Source organism: Microtus oregoni, unplaced genomic scaffold (assembly GCF_018167655.1).
Source record: "Microtus oregoni isolate MIOR12 unplaced genomic scaffold, Mior012 000002F_ref0000024, whole genome shotgun sequence".
NCBI lineage: Eukaryota > Metazoa > Chordata > Mammalia > Rodentia > Cricetidae > Microtus > Microtus oregoni.
The window spans coordinates 88,535,125-88,558,392 of NW_024543061.1; the positions used below are offsets into that span (position 1 = coordinate 88,535,125).

General features: G+C 43.0%; 1 protein-coding gene across 2 annotated transcripts in view; it reads right to left on the reverse strand.

Annotated features, from left to right (window-relative positions):
- Positions 1 to 14,730: 14,730 nt before the first annotated feature.
- The window catches only part of Ipo8 (importin 8), a 64,139-nt gene continuing 55,601 nt past the window's right edge, over positions 14,731 to 23,268 (reverse strand). The window contains exons 22-25 of one of the 2 annotated variants that reach the window (XM_041639595.1): positions 22,162 to 22,367; positions 20,276 to 20,473; positions 17,664 to 17,780; positions 14,731 to 16,797 (exon numbers count right to left, since the gene is read on the reverse strand). In XM_041639595.1, coding sequence (XP_041495529.1) covers positions 16,778 to 16,797; positions 17,664 to 17,780; positions 20,276 to 20,473; positions 22,162 to 22,367 — 541 coding nt within the window. In that variant the 3' untranslated portion in view covers positions 14,731 to 16,777. Of the gene's footprint in view, positions 16,801 to 17,663; positions 17,781 to 20,275; positions 20,474 to 22,161; positions 22,368 to 23,268 lie in introns of both variants that reach the window. The other variant, XM_041639587.1, reaches the window with a different exon arrangement.

Below are 23,268 nucleotides of genomic sequence, written 5' to 3' on the forward strand. Positions count from 1 at the left end.
ACCTAGGCTGAACAGCGGGCAACTGCCTATAACTTAATTCTCTTCTGGCCTCTTTGAAGACTGCACACAAGTTTCTCTCTCTCTCTCTCTCTCTCTCTCTCTCTCTCTCTCTCTCTCTCTCTCACACACACACACACACACACACACACACACACAGGGGACCTGAGAATGTAGTAATATGAGTGGCCAGGGCTGCGTCCCCGGCACCCGGCCGCCCACATGGCTAGCTTATGCCCCGAAATAACAACACACAAACTGTATTTATTTAAACACCACAGCTGGCTAAATGTAGCTAAGAGAGGTTCTTCCCATTCGAAAGAAAGAAGATGCTAAAGCCGGGTGGTGGTGGCGCACGCCTTTAATCCCAGCAATTGGGAGGCAGAGGCAGGCGGATCTCTGTGAGTTCAAGACCAGCCTGGTCTACAAGAACTAGTTTCAGGACAGGCTCCAAAACCACAGAGAAACCCTGTCTCAAAAAAGCAAAAAAAAAAAAAAAAAAAAAAAAAAAAAAGAAAGAAAGAAGATGCTAGAGTAAGACCTCAGACCTGTCATAGAGAGCGGTGACTTCAGTTAACAATCATACAGAATGCATTTGAAAGCAGCAAGATGCAGGTGCAACTTGATTATAAACCTGTAACTTTAAAACCAGAAATGGGCCAAGATCATGACAACTGTTACCGTCATCTCCCTGAGAAACTGCCAAGATCCGCACTTCACCTAGCCCCACACAGAGCAGTTACAAAAAGTGTGAAGTCATTTTGGAAAAAAAAAATACAGTTTTCAAAATGTGTCATAGCAAATGGCCCTTAAGATGAACAGCCTGGGAATAAGCTTGCTTGGGTATAACATCATGAAAATTCATAAAATCAAACTGAAAAAGCTCCCTCTGTAGATCCTCCAGGGACTTTCAGGGTGGACAGCAGGTACTGCTTTCAGTTGTCCAGACCCTTCACAGAATATGCTGCTGAAACCAGCCCTCTGGGGACCTTAAGAGAACGCTAGCTCTGATTCCAGTGTAGCCCAAGCTCTGCATAGGAAATGAGATCCAGGCAATGAGGATACATGGGTAAGATAACCCAAATGTGGAGATGAAAATTCACATGACCTAGAGAGTGAGTTTTTCAGTGAAGAACCAAGAAGACTCAAAAATACAACATGGGGAAGAGGGTCCCCAAAGAGCACTGACTGGGGCAGAAATTCCTAGATGGTCACACTGAGTCAAGCTGGAAAGGGAAATGTCTGACAAAGAAGAGCAGAAAGACCACATTTGAAATTTGAAAATGACAGACAGATAAGAGACAGCCAAGGTAAGTCTATGGGGGAAGAAATGTTTCGGGTATTGGTGGATTGCGCGATACATTCTAACCACAAAGGCTGAGACCTCAGTTTGCGGCAGAGAGTACGCACAGGTGAAATCTACTGCAGAGAATTTCATCGGGTTGGTGGAGCATAAGAGCATAAGATATAAGTTTAGAGAAAAAAAAAGCCAGAGCTGGGGGCTTGCTGCTCAGTTACAAGAACCCAAGTTCAGTCCCCTGCACATAGACAGGACATCTCACAACCACCTGTAACTCCAGCATCAAAGGATCTGATGCCCTATTCTGGCCTCCACAGGCAACTGGAAGACACACGTGAACATGCACACACACACACACACACACACACACGCACACACACACACACATGGAGCGCACGGGGGAGGGGGTGAAAGAGAGAGGAATTATCTCTAGAGCAGAGCCCCTGGGGCACTTGTTCTCAAACTGTGGATTTTGACCCCTTTGGGAGTCAAATGATTCTTTAACTGGGGTCGCCTAAGATCATGCTGTGTATCAGATATTTACATTACAATTCACAGCAGCAGCAAAAGTAGTTATGAAGTAGCAACAAAAATAACTTTATGCTTGGGGGTCACCACAACATGAGGGACTGTATTCAAGGCTGTGGTATTAGGAAGGTTGAGAACCACTGCCCTAGAGGTCTGTGAAGACATGAGCAGTCAAAAGGTCAATGTGGAAGAAAGAAGGAAACAGGATCGAGTTTCAGCCCTGATTTTTTTCTTCCCCAATTACACAAATAGAGATATACAGATATTTTTCCCAGTAAGGAAAGGCACACGCTGAACACTCATATGCCGCCTGCTACTTACACAAGACAGCCATCATTCTGCTTTGTTTCCTGCAAAAACTGTGGTGTCCAGCTCATAGGCAAGTATGCTGTTATATGTAACACTGTGGCACCGGTAAAAATAATGTTTCAAGAGTTACTTAAGCGGGCGGTGGTGGCACACGCCTTTAATCCCAGCACTCGAGAGGCAGAGGCAAGCGGATCTCTGTGAGTTCGAGACCAGCCTGGTCTACAAGAGCTAGTTCCAGGACAGGCTCCAAAGCTACAGAGAAACCCTGTCTCAAAAAAAAACCAAAAAAAAAAAAAAAGAGTTACTTAAGTTACTTGGTGTTGGTCATTTAGAGTCTTTTCAGTTTTAAATACGTTTACATTTTGGGTTTCCCCAAAGTCTACATTGAATTAATATCTTATGACAGATTCCTAGAATTGAAATGCCTGTTAGACAGTATGAATATATTTTGTGGAGTAAGGTTATTAGTTTGCTTCCAGGAGAGGGTACCGATTCCCACTCTCACTGTCAAGGCTTGACGATTGGGTCTGCATTAGAACGGGACCTTTATATAGTGATGGCAGCTGGACTGTTTAAAGCGAGATAAATTGGATCTAGAAATCACATGGAAGATTTTCATAAATAAATAGTAAGCAAACCAAGCCAAAAGAAGACATCAGAGAAAGAGAATGGAGGGAGTATTTTTTATATCACAGGCTGTCCTCTGAGCCTCCTTCAGGTCTGAGAACCGATCATTAGCCAGCTTCTCACAGTGATTCATAAACACGTACAAGATGCTTGCTTCTGCCCCATAGTCTCATGCAATAATATTAAAAATAACCAAACTTTTCTGTGATGCTGCCTGCCTTATGGCTGACTAGCCCCAAGTTTGTGAAGTGTTGGCAAAACTAGAATTAACAGTTCACCTAATTGGATATTTTCCTTGAATGCATTTTGGTGTTTGTCTTTACCCAGCACATGGATAAAAAAGAACATTGGGCCAGGTTACAGAAGCTTTCAGAGGTTGAAGTCTTGCTGGAGAAGATATGTCACTGGGTATAGGGTCTGAGGATAGCTTCACCCCATTTCCTTCTCTCCCTTTATCTCTCCTTCTTCCTCCCTCTTTCTCTCCCTCCCTCCCTCCCTCCCTCCCTCGCTTCCCCCTCTCTCATGTGTCTCTCTCTGTCTCTCTTTCCCTCCCTCCCTCGCTTCCCCCCTCTCTCTCTCCTCTCTCTTTCTCTCTCCTCTTTCTACCCCCCGCCCTGCTCTTGCTCTCTCTCTCGCTCTCTCTCTCTCCTTCCTGTGTAAGGATGAAGCATGATCTCTGTTCCTTCCTGTCTCTGCCACCATGTTCTGCTTGCTCCCTCTGGAACTGTAAGCTAAAATAAACTCTTCCTTAAGGTTCTTTTCGTCATGATATTCTACCACAGCAACATAAAAGCAACTAATACATTGTTCTTGAACTCACAGTAATCCTCCGGCCTCAGCCTCCAAGTGCTGGGATTACATGTGAGCCCTATACCTGGCCCCTTCATGGATCATAAGAGTAGCTCTTTGCTCACTCAGTTTATACCTGTGAGAAAGAGAAAGAAGGCCAGTCACTGGCAGCGCTTGTCCCTGCAGCACTATTTTATGGGCACTCTTGAAATTGAAGCCATGGGAGAGATTATTTACCCCTAAAATGCATGGTCACTCTGAATACTTTGTTACCTTTTCGCGGTCCCAAAAGTTGAAAACTGGCCGGGTTGTGGTGGCACACACCTTTAATCCCTTCACTTAGGAGGCAGAGGCAGGTGGATCTCTGTGAGTTCAAGGCCAGCCTGGTCTACAAGAGCTAGTTCCAGGACAGGCAACAAAGCTACAGAGAAATCCTGTCTCGAAAAAACCAAAAAAATTAAAAACTGTCTCTCAGATATCCATAAATGGGGCAAAACATTTTAGTATAAAATATACAATATGTGCCACACCTTTAATTCCAGCAATCAAGAGGCAGTAACAAGTGGATCTGCGTGAGTTCAAGTCCAGTCTGGTCTACAGAACTTCCAGGACAGTCAGAGCTACATTTTTACATTAAATTTTTTTACATGTTTGGGAAGTGAAAATTAAACTAGATAGTTTCCCTATTGTTTTCTGTTATATTTTACTTCTTGAAGGTATGGTATTAGAGAGTTAATTTTAATGTATCTTTTCAGGAAAAATCAATTTCAATGTGTGGTGTGAACTGTGCTCTTGAAATCCCAGGTCTCTTCAGATTATTTTTAAGCTCTCTGTTGAAGAGGTAGCATCGATGGTAACAGATGCAGAAGGTAAAGGTGACATTTAGATCTTGACAACACCTAATGTGAATTTCTAACACATCTTTATTCATGAGCTAGAGGTGTTATCTCTGAGAATGTGTTAATTTAATTTTCACTCTTCGTTCCCTTTTCATTTTTCTGGTTGAATACTCCATAGTAGCAAGTTGTCATCTAGTAATGAAAAATTCTCAGAGCACACTGAAGAAAACATTGCTGGAGGATTATGCTGCCTCAATGCTTGGATTTGACCTTCAGAGCTACATGAGAAAGTAGTGGAAGTGTTGAATTAAGATAGAGCCTCAGGAGTTTAAAAATTACCAGTTCCCTTCCACCAACTATAATGTAAAAGTAAAAACAATTCTGGCAGACGATCTTTGTTTATAAATGTGTAGTGTGAAATCTAAGGGCTTACAGCATTATTGTTCTTACAAAGAGTACCTGATTGGTAGATACAGGTCAGGCACAGGGTGCTGTGTCTATATTCCTTTTCTGCAGAGCACAATGTTCTTTTGAGGAATAATAATTAAAGTAGCCCTCACCAAGAGGTCGGTGGTCTCAGGTGACTCACAACATGGATCTTTGACTTGCTTCCCATTGGAGCATATTGTCCTGCCTCAGGTTGGTATTAAAACACAGACCAAAGTAGCATAGACAAAATTAAAAGAACCTAGCTACGTCAGAGCTACCCAGAAGGCTTCCTCTAAAAAAGCAAATTAATCTTGTGCAAGGCCTTAGATTCAGTCTTGCCATGGTTAATTACTGTCCACGTGGATGGATTTGGAGTCACCTAGGAGAAGCATCTCTGAGCATGTCTGTGAGGGCATTTCCAGAGAGATTTAACTAAGGAAGGAAGGTCCAGCCTAACAGGGGTGGCATTGTTCCACAGGATATGGTCCTTGACTGAACGAGAAAGAGGAAGAGGAGAGTACTAGCATTCATCATCTACTTCCTCTTCTACCAACATGTGAGGACTCAGTCTCACAATCCTGCTTCCAGGGAGCCCCTGCCTCTTTGTCCTCCCCAACATAATAGAACACATCTGCTCAAACCACAAGTCAGAGCACTCTTCCTCCATTACGTGCTTGCCAGGCATTTGTGTGCAGCAAGGAGAAAATAATTCATAGAAAACCCCAGTCCTGTTCCCCACACCCCCAAAAAAAAGTTAAAAATGCCGCAGAGGCAGAGCACCCCTGAGACTATGATTAAATGGAATGCAAGCACAGCCCACTCCTGCAGAACCATAACCAGAGATGGGTTAGTGACGGGCCAAGGTTTCTGTTCAGTGTGTGAGGGTTTGAATTAGAAGAGATTGGATGGCCGGGCAATGGTGGTGCACGCCTTTAATCCCAGCACTCGGGAGGCAGAGGCAGGCGGATCTCTATGAGTTCGAGACCAGCCTGGTCTACAGAGCTAGTTCCGGGACAGGCTCCAAAGCCACAGAGAAACCCTGTCTTGAAAAAACAAAACAAAAAAAAAAAAGAGAGAGAGAGAGAGATTGGATGTTGTCCTGTGACTTTTTAGGCTGTGAAAAGCCCAGAAACAGGTAGGTACTATGAACTAGCATAGTGGTTTGTCAGCAAGAAGACAAATTTACTTGGCTGTTATGTGGTTCATCCAACAATGAGTTTGAAGCCTGGTGGAGTCTCCCAGTTCCACATGTGAATGCCTCCAGGATGCTAGTGAACTGAGCTATAGATCGTTGCTTAATCTAATGTAGCCAGCCCCGTTCACTGTGTCTGTTAAACAACCATGAGTCCTGGAATGTCAAATCTTCCAGCTTTTCAAAAGGAGTCAAAAGGTTGGTTCCATGAAAAAAAATCTAATGTTTGCAACAGATTTTAAAAGTTAATTCATGTTGCAAGCCAGACTAGCTAACCACAGTACATTTATTTCTGTGCATTCTGACTAGACAGTGTGATCATGGTCCAGTCCTTCCTGGAGGGATACATGTCAATAGATATCACATGAGCTAAAGGCAACAAGGCTGAAGTTCACAGTAGTGATGTGGGAATCCCCTCTGTATGCTGTGAACATGTTTCATTACCATTGGTTAATAAAGAAGCTGTTTCAGCCAATGGTTTAGCAGAGTAAAGCCAGGCAGGAAATCCTAACAGAAATATAGAAGAGAGTAGGCAGAGTCAAGGAGATGCCATATAGCTGCCAAAGGAGACAAATGTCGGATCCTCACCAGTAAGCCACAGCCTCGTGCCAGTACATAGATTAATAGAAATGGGTTAATTCAAGATGTAAGAGTTAGCTAGAAATATGCCTGAATCATTGGCCAAACAGTGTTGTAATTAATAGAGTTTCTGTGTCACTATTTGGGTCTGAACAGTCAGGAAACGAATGAGCAGTCTCCACCTACAGAGAGGGACAGTGATGCCACTCACTCAGATGGACCCACTGGGGACCTGTGTCCTGCCCAGAGGAGGGGTCGGAGTAGGGGGAATGCAGGTTGGCCATTTCAAGAAGAGATTTTAGTGTGCTGTCAGCATAGAGCTGTGGAAATGTGGCAAAGTAAGGAAAACACAAAAAGCCTTACCCATAATCTTCATGAGCTTCAATAGACCTACAATCTTTATCAATGTCCCCACAATCTTTATGCTGACCAAGGTTTCTGTCCTGCCCAGTCCCGCAGTCATTCAGTCCCAAAAAAACACACAGAGGTCTACATTAATCATAAACTGGTTGGCCTGGTCACTCAGGCTTCTTATTAACTCTTATAACTTATATTAGCCCATAATTCTTGTCTGTGTAAACCACATGGCTTGATATCTTTTTCAGTGAGGCAGTCACACTTTGTTTCCTCTGTGTCTGGATGACAGCTGCAGACTGAATCTTTCCTCTTCCCAGCATTCTCCTGTTCTTGTCACCCCGCCCCTACTTCCTCCCTGGTGGCCCCACCTATACTTCCTGCCTAGCTAGTGGCCAATCAGCATTTTATTAAAAATAATACAAGTGACAGGATAAAGACCATTGTCCCACAGCACTTCCCCCTCTTTTGAAAAAAAATAAGAACTCTGAAGAACTCTAAATCAAATCTCCTTTGTTTAGCTTTTTGTCCAGGCCATTTTCCATAACATCTTGTAACCAACACTCTAAACAAAGATAAATATCCATAATCTATTTTTTGGGAATGTGGGCATAGTTTTCCAGGATACTTCCTGCTGATTTGGGGGTGCTAATAATCTTATAGGGATCTAAAGAAAATTTAGAATTATGATCAAGTCCTGACTGGAGTATTCTGTGAGGCTTGATCATCTCAGACAGCAGTCTTGAGGCCATTCTGGATGTAGAATTCAGACATCTGGGTCATCCACTCAAATCAGAGATTTTTCAGGGGGTTTTCCTTGATCAAACCTGATTTTTCTTAGCCTGGAATGAATCCACAGCCTCTCATTTCCTGTGGAAACAAAAGCAAAACCTCTTCTCCAAAGTAAGATGCCTTTTGACTTAAATTTTGAAGTCAAAATATATATGTTGGATTAATCCAGCAGCATTTATAATCAAATATCTTTTAGCAGTTTTTTTTCCTTTCTCAGTCATCAAACAATTTAAAGACAACACAATAACATACAGTATCCAGACTCTCTGTGTATCTTTCACTTGATGTGGCTTTATTTTAAACTCTATTTCTTTTATTTTTATTTTTAATTTTTGACTTTTTGATATACAGGGTTTCTCTGTGTATATTTGGTTGTCCTGGCACTCACTCTATAGACTAGGCTGTTCTTGAACTCACAGAGATCTGCCTGCCTCTGACTCCCAAGAGTTAGGATTAAAGGTGTGTGCCTCCATACCCAAGTACACTCCCTCAAAGCTGCTGTCACTGTGTGGAAATGTTTGGACAGGTAAGGTAGTACACACCTATATCCCAACACTTGGAAGAAGTGAAGCAGGGAAAATTCCAGTCCCAGGCCAGCATGGGCTACACAGTAAGAACCTGTCTCAAAAGGGGAGGATAAATGATCACATGGAGAAAGAGGTGTAGCTGGCCCTGCTGATCCCACCCCCAGGCAGCCAAACGGCTACCTGCAGGTGTGAATGAGCCATGATTAGGCAAAGGAACACCACCTAGCCAATTCAGAATGAAAAAAAAAAGTGGGGGGGATGATCTTGTTTCTAGTTTATGTGCATGAGTGTTTGGCTTGCATACATGTGTATGCACTGAGTGCATGCCTAGTGCCCCAGGAGGTGGGAAGAGGCCATCAGATTCTCTGGAACTGGAGTTACAGTTATGAGGCACCATGTGGGTGCTGGGAACTGAATCCAGATCTTCGGTAAGAACAGTAAGCTCTCTTAACCATCTCTCTCCAGCCCAAAAATCTTATTTAAGCCATCAAATTAAACCAACTGACCAAAGCAATACATGACAAAATGCCCGTTTTTATAATTGGTACCTAGTTAAACCCTGCTTAAATTTTCAGGTTAATCCACAAATCCTGCAATCATTAAAAACTGTTCTTTAAAAACAAAGGGGAAAATGTGCCATCATTTTATCCTCTTTAATTGTATATATAAACAATGTATTTGTTATCTATAGCAGCATAATCAGTTGCCCTCAAACGTAGCCACTGAGACACTATTCCTGAGGGCCAGAAGTCCATGGTGCATGGTGGCTGATCATGATTCAGGGCTATACACTAAGCAGAGTTTCTTGACAAGGGACGAAACATACACCAAACTCCTGTGTCCATCAGCAGGAAGCTGATGACTTGAGCTAAATGGACTTCCTCATAGAGCTGCTTGTGACAAGGCTCCAATCAGAGCAAATTACACAACATAGAGACAGGGAGAGAACGCATCCATCCAAGATGGAAATCACAGGTTTAAATGACAGAATCCTTAAAATACTATGCTGCAAAGCCTCCTGTTTGCCGTTAACATTGCCGCAGATGTATAAGGCAATTGGATAGGATCATTGGCAGTCATCTTAGAGGCATGGGATCCATTCTAGAATCACAGGGATCTATCCTAGGTCAGGGGACATCTTGAAGTCATGGAGCAATCTTAAAGTTATGAGGGCCTGATGGGGAACCTCCTTCAGCCAATGGCCTTTGAGAGGCCAGAGCAGGTTGGGCGTGGCCTTGGGTACCTAGAAGCGCACACTCAGTCTGCTTCCTCTCTCCTCCTCTATCTCCTTCTCAGTCTACAGACTGCCATGCCAATGTGTGCCAGCTAAATTCACATAAAACCAGAGAGAGAGTGGAAAGAATTCTAGACACAAAAAAATGAAGTTTAGCAGCATTATTTTTTTCAGATAAACTCTGTTTGCTGGCAGTGAACAAGGGTGCTACAGCTCCTTTAAGAGAGGTCTTCCTGATTTATTATTAGAAGCAAAAAAACTGTGGGGGCTTCCTGGTTCATGCTGCCAGCACGAACTCTGGATCTTTTAGGAGGTCAAGCACTTGAATGAGGTTTGTGGTAGCAAGTTACTAGGTGGCAACATGGGCCAACTGCTTACCAGAGTTGAGGTGGTGAGCGTGACTCCCTCCTGGCCATCCCAGAGCTTGCAGTAAATTGCCTCAGCCGTGTTAAAGAGCTATAAGAGGTGGAGCCAGCATCCAGGGCCACCGCAACCAAGCTGCTTTCCATTTTAAAAGTGCTCCTGGCCAAAAATGATTACAGATACACAATGAAGACAGATTCCGACAGAACTAAACCTCTAAATGTGCTTAGAAAATGTACATGGGTTTGGGAGAGAGAAGAAAAAGAGTATAAATAGAAGTAAATCATTAAAAAAAATAAAACAAAGTCTTTAAAGAGACAGAGTGCAGACAGTCATAGATTAAAGGAGAAAAGAAAAATAAGCCATGTAAAGATGGAAACTACTCAAAGAGTCTGGATTATGCATATTTTTGTGTTTTCATTGAATTTTTTGACTGTGAATGAGCTAAGTACAGAGGGACATTTCATTGTACAGGCTGCTAAACTAAACTAACATATATACTTTAAAGGTATCTTGACTTCAAAATTTGGGTCTAAGGATATGCTGCTTTGGAAAAGAGGTTCTGCTTTTGTTTCCACAGAGGATGAGAACCTGTGTATTCCTTCCAGACTAATATGGTTTGATGGACCAAGATCCCCCAAAAGGTCTCTGTGAACTCCCCCAAAAGAAAATATTTCACCCAACAAAAAGCAGGAAGCAGTTTGGAGAGAATACTGCCCAAATTCCCTAAATGATTGTTTATAAACATTTGTTTACATTTAAAGGGAGATATGATGTAGAGATGAATGCTTTGCATTGGTATGGATCTTGGTCTGCTGATACAAATTTAAGGTCAATTTGCTATATGTATATTTCTGCTCTTGATTAAGGTATTGTGCATGCAGCTCATTTAAAAATGTAATGTATAAGTTTAAAATATGGGTTAATAGGTAGTCATCTATAATAGTCAAGCTTGTTGTCATGTTAGGTTTTTCTAGATATAAAGAGATATATTTCAATTAGATAGATAATCTTCAAGTCTTTCAAAGACCTATGGAATATGGCATTTAAAATGTTTAAAAACTTAGAACTTTTCATAATAATGAGACACATCTGCTTCTGGCAGCACCAATCTACTTCAAGAGGAAGATGGACATTGAAGAGGCTTCTTATGGAGTTTGATAGCCATATGGGCAAGAAACTGCTCTTGCCTGGACTGCTTGATGTTATGCTGTATGAACTGGACATGCAGGACCCACAGAAAAATAACTGCTGAACTTGCCTATAGGTGAGACCATCTTTCAGGGTTCCTGCTTCATGAAAGAGTCTGCCAGACATTCTGCAGGACACAGAAGAAAGCAACTGATGGACTTTGCCATTATAAGGCAGAACAGATCTTCAAATCTCCTGCTTCATGGAAAAGTCTGCTGAATCCTATGGGCCTATAGGCTGAAGATTGAATGCCCCAATGTTACAGAAGAACTTTGGGTGACTGTCCAGGCAGCAAGATATCTCTGTCAATTCTAGAGTTTTGGAAGTTGCTTACAATGCACTTTCTATTTAGTTAAGTAATATTATACCCTTCTGGAGTCTTTGATGGAGTTGAAGAATAGTTGTAATTATAGTTTTCCTTAGTATATAGTAACTGTAATTTTTGCTTTATATCTGTTTTATTATATATAATTTTACCATGTTAAAGCCTTCCTTTTTATTTAAACAGAAAAGGGGAAATAGTGTGGGAAGTCCTTCTGTATATGTGTTGCTTTTATTGGTTAATGAATAAATCTGCTTTTGGTCAATGGCTTAACAAAGTAAAGCCAGGCAAGAAATCCAAACAGATGTAGAGAGAGTAGGCGGAGTCAGAGAGACACCATGTAGCCACTTCCAAAGTAGACAGATGCCTGGGAACTTTTGTGGTAAAATATAAAATAATAGAAATGGATTAATTTAAGATATAAGAGCTAGCTAGCAATACACTTAAGGTATGGGCCAAGCAGTGTGAGGGAGGGGGAGAGGAGTGGGGGGAGGGGGAGAAGGGTGGGAGGAGGGGGAGAAGGGTGGGAGAAGGGGAGGGGAAATGGGAGGCTGGGAGGAGGTGGAAACTTGTTTTTTTTTTTCTCCTTTTCTCAATAAAAAAAAATGGAAAAAAAAGAATATAGTTTCTGTGTGATTATTTCAGGTCTGGGCTGCCAGGAACAAACAACCAGCCTCTACCTACAAAGGCCATCTTGGAATCAAGGAACATCATGTAGTAGACAGCACATGCCCCAGCATTGGGAGATAGGGAAGACAAGCAGATCCTCAGAGCTCACTGACCAGTCAATCTAGCCAATTGATGAGCTGTAGATTTAGAGAAGAGACAATGTCTTAAAAAATAAAGTGGGGATCAATTTAAGATAGTCAGTGTTAGCCTCTGGCTTCCACATGCGTATGCACATGTGTACATATATGTACATACACAACATAGTCTTCCAATGTGAACATGGTGCACCTTTCTACGTGTGTGTCTTCAGTTTCTTTCATCCGTCATTTATCTTCATTACAGCTTGCTTGCCTTCTCAGTAAAATTTATACGTTTTGGGGTTATGTTTATTTTTATAACTCTTATTCTCTTGATTTTCAACTAGTTTATTATTTATGTATGGCTAGGCTAATTTGATAGGTAAATCTTATATTCTGCAACTTAATTGAACTTCTTTTCAGTCCTAACAAATTTTTAGTTGTGTCTTTTTAGTTTTTTTCTTCATAAGATCATTCTAAGTTCCCAACATAGCTCATCAGGTAAGGTGATTGCTGCCAAGCCTGAAAAACTGAGTTTAATCCTAGAAACTTTATGGCAGGACACACACACACATACACACATTAAATATAACAAAAAAAAACATTCTGGGGAGGTTCTGGGAGAAATTGGAGGGGGAGAAAAGGCATAATCAGAATATACTACACTAAAAAATTGTCAAAAAATATCCTATAAAACTTAAAAATTAATAAATAAACATTTAAAAACCATGCTATTTGCAAACAGATAGAGTCCTCTTTCTGTGAACCTAGTACCTTCCTGGACCACACTGTAGAGCTGACCCTCTTTTTTTTTTTTTTTTTTTTTTTTTTTTTTGTTTTGTTTTGTTTTGTTTTTTTGAGACAGGGTTTCTCTGTGGTTTTGGAGCCTGTCCTGGAACTAGCTCTTGTAGACCAGGCTGGTCTCGAACTCACAGAGATCCTCCTGCCTCTGCCTCCCAAGTGCTGGGATTAAAGGCGTGCGCCACCACCGCCCGGCAGAGCTGACCCTCTTGATAGCAGTGACGGGAGCTGGCCCTAAGTATTCTCTGAGCACAGATCTGGTCCCGCTCTTCATTTGACGTGTGGTGGTGTGGGTGGGGAAGGACTGCTTCCCCCACCCCTCAACACCTGTGGCAGGTGGAGAACTGCCCCTTCCCCTCACCGCCCGCAGCATTCTGGGAAATGGCCCCTGCACCTCGCACGGGCCGCAGTAGAGCTTGCTCTGGACTTGTAGGTGTGGGAGAGCCGACCCTAAGGGTGTGAAAACAGCAGAACCGGTCCTCGTTCATGACTGCAAGGGGTGAACTAGCTGGGGCAAGGCCGGAGAGCGCATCCTGGCGGTAAAGACGTGGCGAGAGTTGGCGGGCTGACTAATCCTGCAACTATCCATGCCCAGAACCAGGGATATGAGCTGGCCCATCCCAGCATCCACCCATCTATGATCTGCTGGAGCGCGTGAAGGGGCCTGACCCACAGACCGAAAGCTGCAGGATCTCCATGACACAGGGCAACAACAGGAGACCCAAAGAGGAATCTGGTGGTGAGGGCCCAGAATTGACTGAGAAACCAGAGGCCTCCAACCAGACCAATGACTCTTTGCAATGAACATTTGCAAGTAAAGATCTATGGATAAAAGGGTTTACTGTGTGACTGTGTTGCACTACAGCTTCCGTGATGAGATTTTTTTTTTAATTTTTCTTCTCAAGTTTTATTTTATTGGAGTGGAGGGTTGGTTTGCAAGGGCAGAGGGTGGTACAAAGAGGTGGGAAATGAATGGGATTGAGATGCAAGATGTGACAAAAAGTTACAAAAAATAAATAAAAAGAAAGCTAATAATAATAAAGAAGAGTCCTCTTTCTGATCTGGGTGCCTAATTTCTCAGAACTGTAACAACAAAGCTAGAACCTTGTCTTATTCTAGTTCTCAGAAGGCAGGCTTTCAACTTTCCCCCATTAATATGGTGTCATCTGAATATATTATGTTATCTGAATATATATTATAATAAGGTGTTATATATAAAGTTGTGTTGAGGTGAATTCTTGCTATATCTGACTTTTAAAGTTTTTATTATTGGAGGATGCTAAATTTTATCAAATACTTTCACAATACTGTTTGGAATGACGATGGTTTGGTCCTGCAGGTATGTTTGTGTGTCAAACCATTTTCAGATCCCTTAAGATGAATTCTGTGTGACCACAGAGTAGAATCCTTTTCTGGTGTGCTATTCAATTCGATTTTTAAAATTTTAAATTATTATACATTTATTTTTGAGCTAGTCATACATCACCCAGGCTGGCCTCTGACTCACCATGTAGGTGAGGATGGCCTTGAATGTACAATCCTCACGCCTGCTATCCCGGGCTGCAGATATGTGTCACCATGACTGGCTCTAAAGTACCTGTGATCCTCCTGTCTCGTCCTCTTTAGCATCTGCCTAGCAGGATGCACTCCTGTGGCCTGCAGAAGTACTCTCACGCTCACACTGTTCATGAGGAGACCAGAGATGCTGATGTTACTCCCACTCTCCCCTCTTGTTCCAGGTTCCTGGAAGTCAGGAAAACGTGCCAACAAGTTATCAACTCCATGCTCCAGAAAACAGTCACACAGCAGAGTTCAGTTGGTGGGAATTAGCCCACACTTTATTTTACAGTACATTCATGTAAGTTCCTGCATTTCCAAGGTAACCAGATCACATTCCGGTTAGCACTTCTGGTAATAAAATCATACAATGACTCTGGCTTCAAAAACAAGGTGTGGTGGTGTGCAGGAGTCTCTGTTCCCTTTATAGCTGCAGATGACAATCCACCACAAAGCAACATCTCTCAAACCCATGCCCCCGAGATCCAGTGTGAAGGCATATAACCTACGTTACAATTAAACCATATGAGACATGGGAAAACCAAACAATTTCCAAGATCTAAAATTCCCCCACAATGCAATCTTTCCCTTCTAATTGCTGGGGGTCATGCAGCTTTGGTGCCCTGAAAAATGAGGGGTGGGAAAATGCAGGGCCATTTCACTCTGAAACGTATGGCTTTTCAAGATACTTCTTTAAAAAAAAATTAAATAACCTAAATTTTAAAACAAAATATATGAGCAAGGGTTGGCAATTCAGGAAGCATCCAGAAAATTCTGCCAGCTGCAGATGGAAATTTACACTGTAGGCATTTCACAGAAACAAAATTTGTATCACATCCAGAAATACATCAAGTCCTGATGACATATTTTCATTTTGCTAAATAAAAGCACTGTGGGGTTCATATTCGGCTTTTGAACAGTTCAGGAAAAAGTCATCTACAATACTGACATCATTCACCTATAATCCCAGCTGACCAAAAGACCAACCCTTGGAGAATTTTTAAAAACCAACTGAGCCATAATAGAGAACAAGCTAAATCAGGCTGGAGAAATTTCAGACTCTGAGAAAGCAGGTAGTGAGATCTGCTGGGTCACCTGAAGTGGGCCGTAACGCCAATCCCTGGGAAGCTGAGGCGGGGGGACTGCAGCAAGTCGGAGGCCAGACTAGGCTGCGTAGAGTTCCAGTCCAGCAGCCAGAACTGTGAAGCATAAAAATCAGCTGGGCCTGTCGACAGCAGTCAAGAGGGATGCAACTTTGGGGCCAGCCTGAGTTGCATACAGAGCAAGACTCGGGGGGGAGAAAAGAAAAAAGAAGAAAAAAATTATAAAATGCATTGGGCCCTGTCCAACGTGGCTGGAATGGTAAGTAGCGACCAAGTCCTCCCCCAGAAATTGCCTTCTTAAAACTTTAATGTGCCTTCGTATTTGGATGCCCCCAACCAGTACAACATAGTCAAACATGTGATTCGTAAGACCTTCAGTCTTGTTGCTAAGCCCAGTGACTAACAGGCCCCTGCTGCTGGTGCCCAGAAGTGGGAAAAGCCTGAACTTAGCAGGTTACCAACATAATCAACACATTTGTGATCCTGAAACATCACCCCATTCAAGAGGGAAAATGTGAAGAAAAGGGAATACAGCAGTTCTCTGTAAAGCCACGGATGTCTTATGAAGAGCCAGTCACGGCCTAAGCTCCGACCCCTGAAGAAAGCCACTCAGCACAGGGTGGTCAGAGGAGCAAGGGTGTTTCTGAAACCAGAGTTAGACTCGCACTAACTGCCTGACAGCCACTGCAGAGGACAATGAAGAGTGAGGTGACATACAACCAAGGTTTACAGGATATCTAGAAATGCTTTGTGATTTAAAAAAATGCAACACACTCCAAAAAAATTTGTTTCTGATAATTCATGTACAACAGAAGGCACTGTTATCCGCATAAATCCACTGATTCTGCAAGGCAAAAACCTGAGACGCATGCGCCGATACCTAACTCTAACCCCTCAGTGTTTGGCCTTCAGACCAGATGCTTTGTCCTTTCCACTCAATGACTCTGCTTTTCTTTAATTTCATACATTACAGTAGCCATTGAAAAATACATATTCCAGGTTAAGAAGGATCAAGGGAAGGGCGAGCGAGTCCGGGGCTGCCTGATGCCGACGACGCGGCCCCTTGTTTCCCTCTTGGCCCCCACGCATTCCGTGAAAGCAGCAGCAGCGGTGATGCTGGTTGGTGAACGGTGGACACGCCTTTCAGTTGTTGCTGGGCGCGACCCCAAAGTTAAACGCAGAGAAGATGATCTTGTCCTCAGATGTGAAGCCTCCCTGCTACTGAAAAGCGGGAAGGGAAGACATAAAAGGATGTTAAGGCAAGAGCACTGATTAACTTTAAAGACTTTAGACTCACAAAGATAGGATAGATGATAGTGTATTTTTCTAATTTGCCAAATATAAATGGACTAAATATTGTAATTATAATTCTTGCTTGATAACTGTTTTGTATATATAATTTTACTATGTTAAAGTTAAAATCTTCTATTTTATTTAGACAGAAAAAGGAAGGTGATGTGGGATTCCCCTCTGTGTGCTGTGAATACCATTAGTTAATAAAGAAGCTGCTTTGGGCCTATTGCAGCGCAGAATAGGGCAAGGTGGGAATTCCAAGCAGACAGAGGAGGAGAGAGTAGGTGGAGTCAGGAGATGCCCTGCAGCAGCTGGAGGAGAGGGATGCTGGAACCTTGCCGGTAGGCCACAATCTCATGATGATACACAGATTGATAGAAATGAGTCAACTCAAGATGTAAGAGCTAGCTAGAAATATGCACAAGCTAATAGGCTAAGCAGTGATATAATTAACATAGTTTCTGAGAGATTATTTGGGTTTGGACTGCCAGGAAACAAACAAGCAGCCTCCACATACAAATGAGCCCAGGAGAAGGAACACATACCAGTAACTCTAGCACACACATACAGATCAAAATAGGAGGATTACTAGTTCAGGGAGGTCTAGGCTGCACAGAAGAGCCTGTCATAAAATCAAAGCAAGAACAGCCATGGAATTCTTCATTATCATGAAGGGCTGCTCTTCAGCTAATCAAGCGAGGTGGATGGTGGCCCTCAACCAACCAAGCGAGGTGGATGGTGGCCCCCAGCCAACCAAGCGAGGTGGATACGGTGTGGAAAGGATGGCTGACCTCCCATTGCCCTCCGATGCTCCGCCAATGTGTACACCTCCTGCAGCTTTCTCTTCTGATCCTCACTCAGTGGTGCCACCAGCAGCTGATACCAGGCAGCATCCCGATTCTGCACAGCTACAGCATTTCGGGGGGTTTGGAGGAGAAAAGGTAAGAAAGCCAGTGACCATTATTATCTTGGGAAAAGTAGGTGGTATGATCAAATCTTAATAAAATTCTTCCAGACAATAAGAGGCAGGGTGATGAAACTCATCCCCAGAGACAATCGTTTCAGACTCCACTTACCAACTAAAGTCCCCTTTACAAATCTATGGTTTCCCCTAATTTTGCCTATCTTCTTCTGAAGTTTTCCCTAAATATATATATTCCCTAAGATTCTGATCCTGGGAAACACCTAGATTCACTGTTACCATTCTCCTTGGACTCTTCCTAAGACCTTCCACAATAGCTGTTTCTACACTGAGGACCCAAATCTGCAGCCTTGTGCAAAATCCTTCCCTTCTCTTCCTGGACATTTCCAGCTAAACCCTTCAAATTTAACACAACTGAAACAAAGTTTAACATTTTCTTTCTAAATGCTCTCAACTTCCCATTTCAATCACAATTGGTCAATTGGTCTCTCAGGAAGCCACTGCGACGCCTTTCCACCCCACATCAAACCCTCTGCCTGTCTCTTAAAGTCCTCCACCTACACACCCTTCTCATCGATTACTGTTCTACTCCTGATCTAACAATCTCACATTGTCTGGGATCCCGGAGACCTTACACTTCAAACCTAATTACTCCCAGAAGTAAAATACCATAATAGGTCAGCAGCTTAGAGCCACTTTGCACTGGGCAGAAAGAGCCCACATTCATGGCAGTCGCCTGCAATCCTATGTCACCCTTCCCAGAACTCCTCAGAGGCTCCTTAGTGGTCTAGTCGAGTTTGTCAACAGACGGCTGCGCAACCCACGAGAGGAGCGTCTCGACTGTCGAGCATGGTCAGGATGCCCATCCTGGAGCACACTTTCCTATTTCTAGCTCCACGGCTGGCTTTGAGAACCAAACAGTGGTGGTGTATTGTATTAGCATTGCCTACTTGGCAAAAATAGGACGCACACATGAGAATTTTAAACATCCAATAGTAGAAATGAAAGAGGTCCAGTTGAAGGGCAGAAGGAAGGAGAAGACGAGCAAGGAAGTCAGGACAGTGAGGGGCTGGTACACCCACTGAGGCAGTGTGCCTGTTCTAATGGGAGCTCACCAAATCCAGCTGGACCGGGACTAAAGGAGCATGGGATCAAACCCGACTCTCTGATTGTGGCTGACAATGGGGGCTGACTGAGAAGCCATTGATAAAGGCACTGGGACTTGTTTTTATGGCATGTTCTGCCTTTTTGGGACCCTAGTCTATATGGATGCACAGCTTCCTAGGCCTGGATGTACGGGGGGGGGGGGGTCCTTGGACTTCCCACAGGGAAGGGTTCCCTGACTTCTCTCAAGCAGGGAGGGGAAGGGAGGAGGGGGAGTGGGGGAGTGGGAGGGAATTGGGAGGAGGGGAAGAAGTGTAAATTTTTGAATAGAGAAATAAAAAAAGAAATTAAAAAAAAGAAATTATAGAACTTAAAGATAAATATAAAGGTACAGATATACAAATAAAGAAATTTTGTCTTAAAAAAAAGATAATATAATCACAGAACTACTATTTAACCATAAAGCAAATAACAGACATTAACTAAAAATTGTTTTCAGTATAACGGTTAGATTAATAATTCACAAGGGATTTCATTCGCTTATTCTTTATTTTTGTAGGAAGCAACTGCAGCTCTGGATTGAATGCATGTTGTTGCCATGAGCTAAGTCAAGGACCCCAGTGCCTCGGCCCCATGGGAGTGGCAGTTTTCCCCAGATGAGGCTCAGAGAACAGCAAAGCTTTCCTGGGCCCATGTGCCAACACTGACAATGTGTGCAGACAGTGTCTACCACAGCTCCTCCCACCCCCTACCACCCAGTGTTTATAGCCATATACAGTAACCCCTGGTTTTTTGAGACAGGGTTTCTCTGTGTAGCTTTGGAGCCTGCCTCTGCCTCCTGAGTGCTGGGATTAAAGGCATGCACCTCAACCAATAAAATCTCAGCTGTGAAAGAGAAAAAAGGCCATTCTTGTCTGAGACCAAGCACAACATGTAGACACTTGTGCCTAAAATGACGTCTGTGAAGATGGCTCAGCCTGATGCTACTGCGGCGGCAATGGGAGTTTAGGGTGGCTTTCGGGTTACCATTCTAACCTTTATCATTTGAAATGTGTTTGGATATTTCTAAAGCAAAAGAAAAAATCTTAAAGAGTCTATACCAATATGGGGGCAGATCCCAAAATACCTTCTAACAGGAAGAAATTAAAGATGTTTTAAAAAAAAGTTTTCAAAGCCGGGCAGTGGTGGTGCACGCCTTTAATCCCAGCACTCGGGAGGCAGAGGCAGGCGGATCTCTGAGTTCGAGGCCAGCCTGGTCTACAAGAGCTAGTTCACCAGGACAGGAACCAAAAAGCTATGGAGAAAACCTGTCTCGAAAAATCCAAAAAAAAAAGTCTTCAGGTTTGAGGAACGGAGGTGGGGGCGGCGAAGACATACTTAGTAGAGCGTGTGTAAAAAACTGGTACTCGTCCACACTGTTGTCGAGGTCCAGCGGGGTGCTGAAGCCCTCCAGGGCCGTCTCCTCCAGCACGTCTTCATCCCAGTCGTCGTCATCCTCCTCCTCGCCTCTGCCGGCATGCGACTGCATGGCTGGAGCCGTGACGTTCGTTTCCTCCTCCTCACTGGAGATCTCCTCTGGGGACCCAATCATGTAAAGAGTGAAAACAAGGACAATGAAGTAATCCAGAAATGTGAAACCAGCACAGGATCTATCTAAACTATCAACTTCTCCTCACGAGAGCAGACTGACTGCGTCTCCCTCTTAAACTCGGCAGCTCAGACCCTGCTGAACTGCAGACTGCCCTGCTCTTCTCATGGGAAGAAACGCAGAATGGTTCCCATTCACAATGACTTCAACTCTCAGGTCTGGGGTATCCCCAAGACCATACTAGTAATGAACCAACAAATAGGTAAGAAAGTAAGAAATTATAAAGAAGCAAAGATTCCTTACTGTTTACTCCAATGATTCTTCAAGGTCAAAGTACTTCTAGAAAACAGTTATCACTCTAATGTCTACCCCAGATACAAAAGTACATCTTTCAGGAATCAGTTCCCTCCCTGACATGTGGGTTGTGGAGCCTGAACTCAGATCATAAGGCTTGGCAGAAAGCATTTTACCCACTGAAATATCTTGCCAGCCCTGTGATCCTTGATTGACTGAACTTCCTGTATTCATCCATTTTACGCTAAATTTGTTTAATCCTTAAACCTCTCGAAATTTTAATTTTTAAGATAAATTACCCAAGAACCATTAAAAAAAATCTCTATAAAACTCTTATCCTGAGAGAGTATACCTAATCTAGGGAGTCAATCAGTTAATGGTAGCTACTTTCACTGAGCTCGTCAGTATATACAAAAAAATAAGTCTTCAGTTGCTAACTCATGGTCAAGACCATCTGATTCTCATATATATGCTTTTCAAGGCAAAACAACACCTACGAGGCTTCACTTAGAAGTCACAGAATTTTAAGTATCAAGGGGCACAGATCTAAACATACTCCACAGGATAAAATCTGTAAGTCATGCAAGGCCCAGTTTAAATGTGTCACAGGCCAAAGAATGTCAATCTGTTTAATGATCACAAACAGGCTGAAATAAAGGAAGCATGTTCCAATCAAAATTCAAGTCAGAAATGACAGTGCACACACACAGTCCTAGCACACAGGAGACAGAGGCAGGAGAATCGTGAGTTTAAAGCTAGTCTGAGCTACAAAGCAAGACCTGTCTCAAAAAACAAGAAAGCAGAGGCCAGTGAGATGTTCAGTGAGTGAAGTACTTGCCTCCAAGCCTCAAGATCTGAGTTCAATCCCCAGGACCCAGTAAGCTGTTTTATGACTTCCACACACATGCACACAAGTATAATTATAATTTTTTAACATTTTTAAAGCAGAATCTGGGGCTGAGCTCAGTGGTCCTCTGCAAGAACCAAAGTTTGGTTCTCAGAACCCACATGGTGGTTCACAGTGATCTAAATTCAGTTCTAGGAGATCCAACACCTCCTTCTCGTCTCGTTCATAATGATCTAAATTCAGTTCTAGGAGATCCAACACCTCCTTCTGGCCTGGTTCACAGTGATCTAAATTCAGTTCTAGGAGATCCAACACCTCCTTCTCGTCTCGTTCATAATGATCTAAATTCAGTTCTAGGAGATCCAACACCTCCTCTGGCCTCCACAGACGCCAGGCATACATAGTGTACACGACCATGCCTGCTGGCAAACACTCATGCACGTAAAATAATTTAATTTTTATAGTAACAAATTAATGATAAATTATTTTTACAAAGCAAAATCAACTACAGTACAAATCGTAAGTAGGCTTTACCATCTTCCTCCATGTCGGCTTTCTGTGCTTTTGCGGGATCTCCACGGCTGACCTGCTGTCGTGTTGCACAGACCTGCTTCAGGCCGAGGAACAGGAAGAGGATGGAGGGCAGGATCTGTGCAGCCACGGCGTCCACAGCAGGAGGTCGGTTCTGCAGCTCCAAGAGGATGCTCAGTCCTATTATACACATCTTCCGGTCGTGGTGTCTGTGAGCGTTGAAAACCATGCAGATGTGGTCACAGAGGGCAAACTCTGGAGCCATGGTTCTCAACCTTCCATAGTGCCGTGACCCTTTAATACGGCTCCTTGTGTTGTGGAAACCCCCAAACATAAACTAATCTTACTGTTATTTCATAACTGTACTTTTCCTATTGTTATGAATCATTATGTATTATTTTGGAGATAGAGGTCAGTCCAAGAGGTTGTGAGGTTGTGAACCACTGCTCTAGAAAAACTAAAAGAAGTAAAATCCTTATAAACCAAATTCTACAAACAAACCAACCAGCTCTTACCACAAAAAAGTCTGTCAGGGAGGTCAGGTGTGGTGGATCATACCTATAACCACAACACTGAGGAGGCTGAGGCAGGGGTACTGCAAACTCCAGATAAATCTCAACTATAGAGCAATTCCAAGCCCAGCCTAAGCTCTATAAAAAGACTTGATTTCAGCTTACAGGAGTCATGTTGCTGTAACCACTTATGATTAATGAAAGAGCTGTATCTGAGGTTGTCAGAGCTGAAATGTCTACTCAGCAACGTAAGGTTGCATGCAACGGGAGAAATGAAGGGCTCTCCAGACCGTGCTCTCTTGGCAGATGCTCCATCCACACCAACCCCAGGTGCCAAACAGTATTTCAAAAAGTCAGCATGCTAGGTGGCTACACAAACACATCTTCCGGCAGATAAGAAAATTTTAATTCCAAAGGCAAAAATGATTGGTTATTTTATGTTAGACATATTTCTATGAAATTATTTCCTTTGTTTAAAGACATCAAAAATTAAGACAAAAGTGGGGGGGGGTGCGACTCAGTGTTAAGAGCAATTGCTGTTCTTCTAGAGGACTTGAGATTGATGCCCAGGACCCACAACACCAGCTCCAGAGGAACC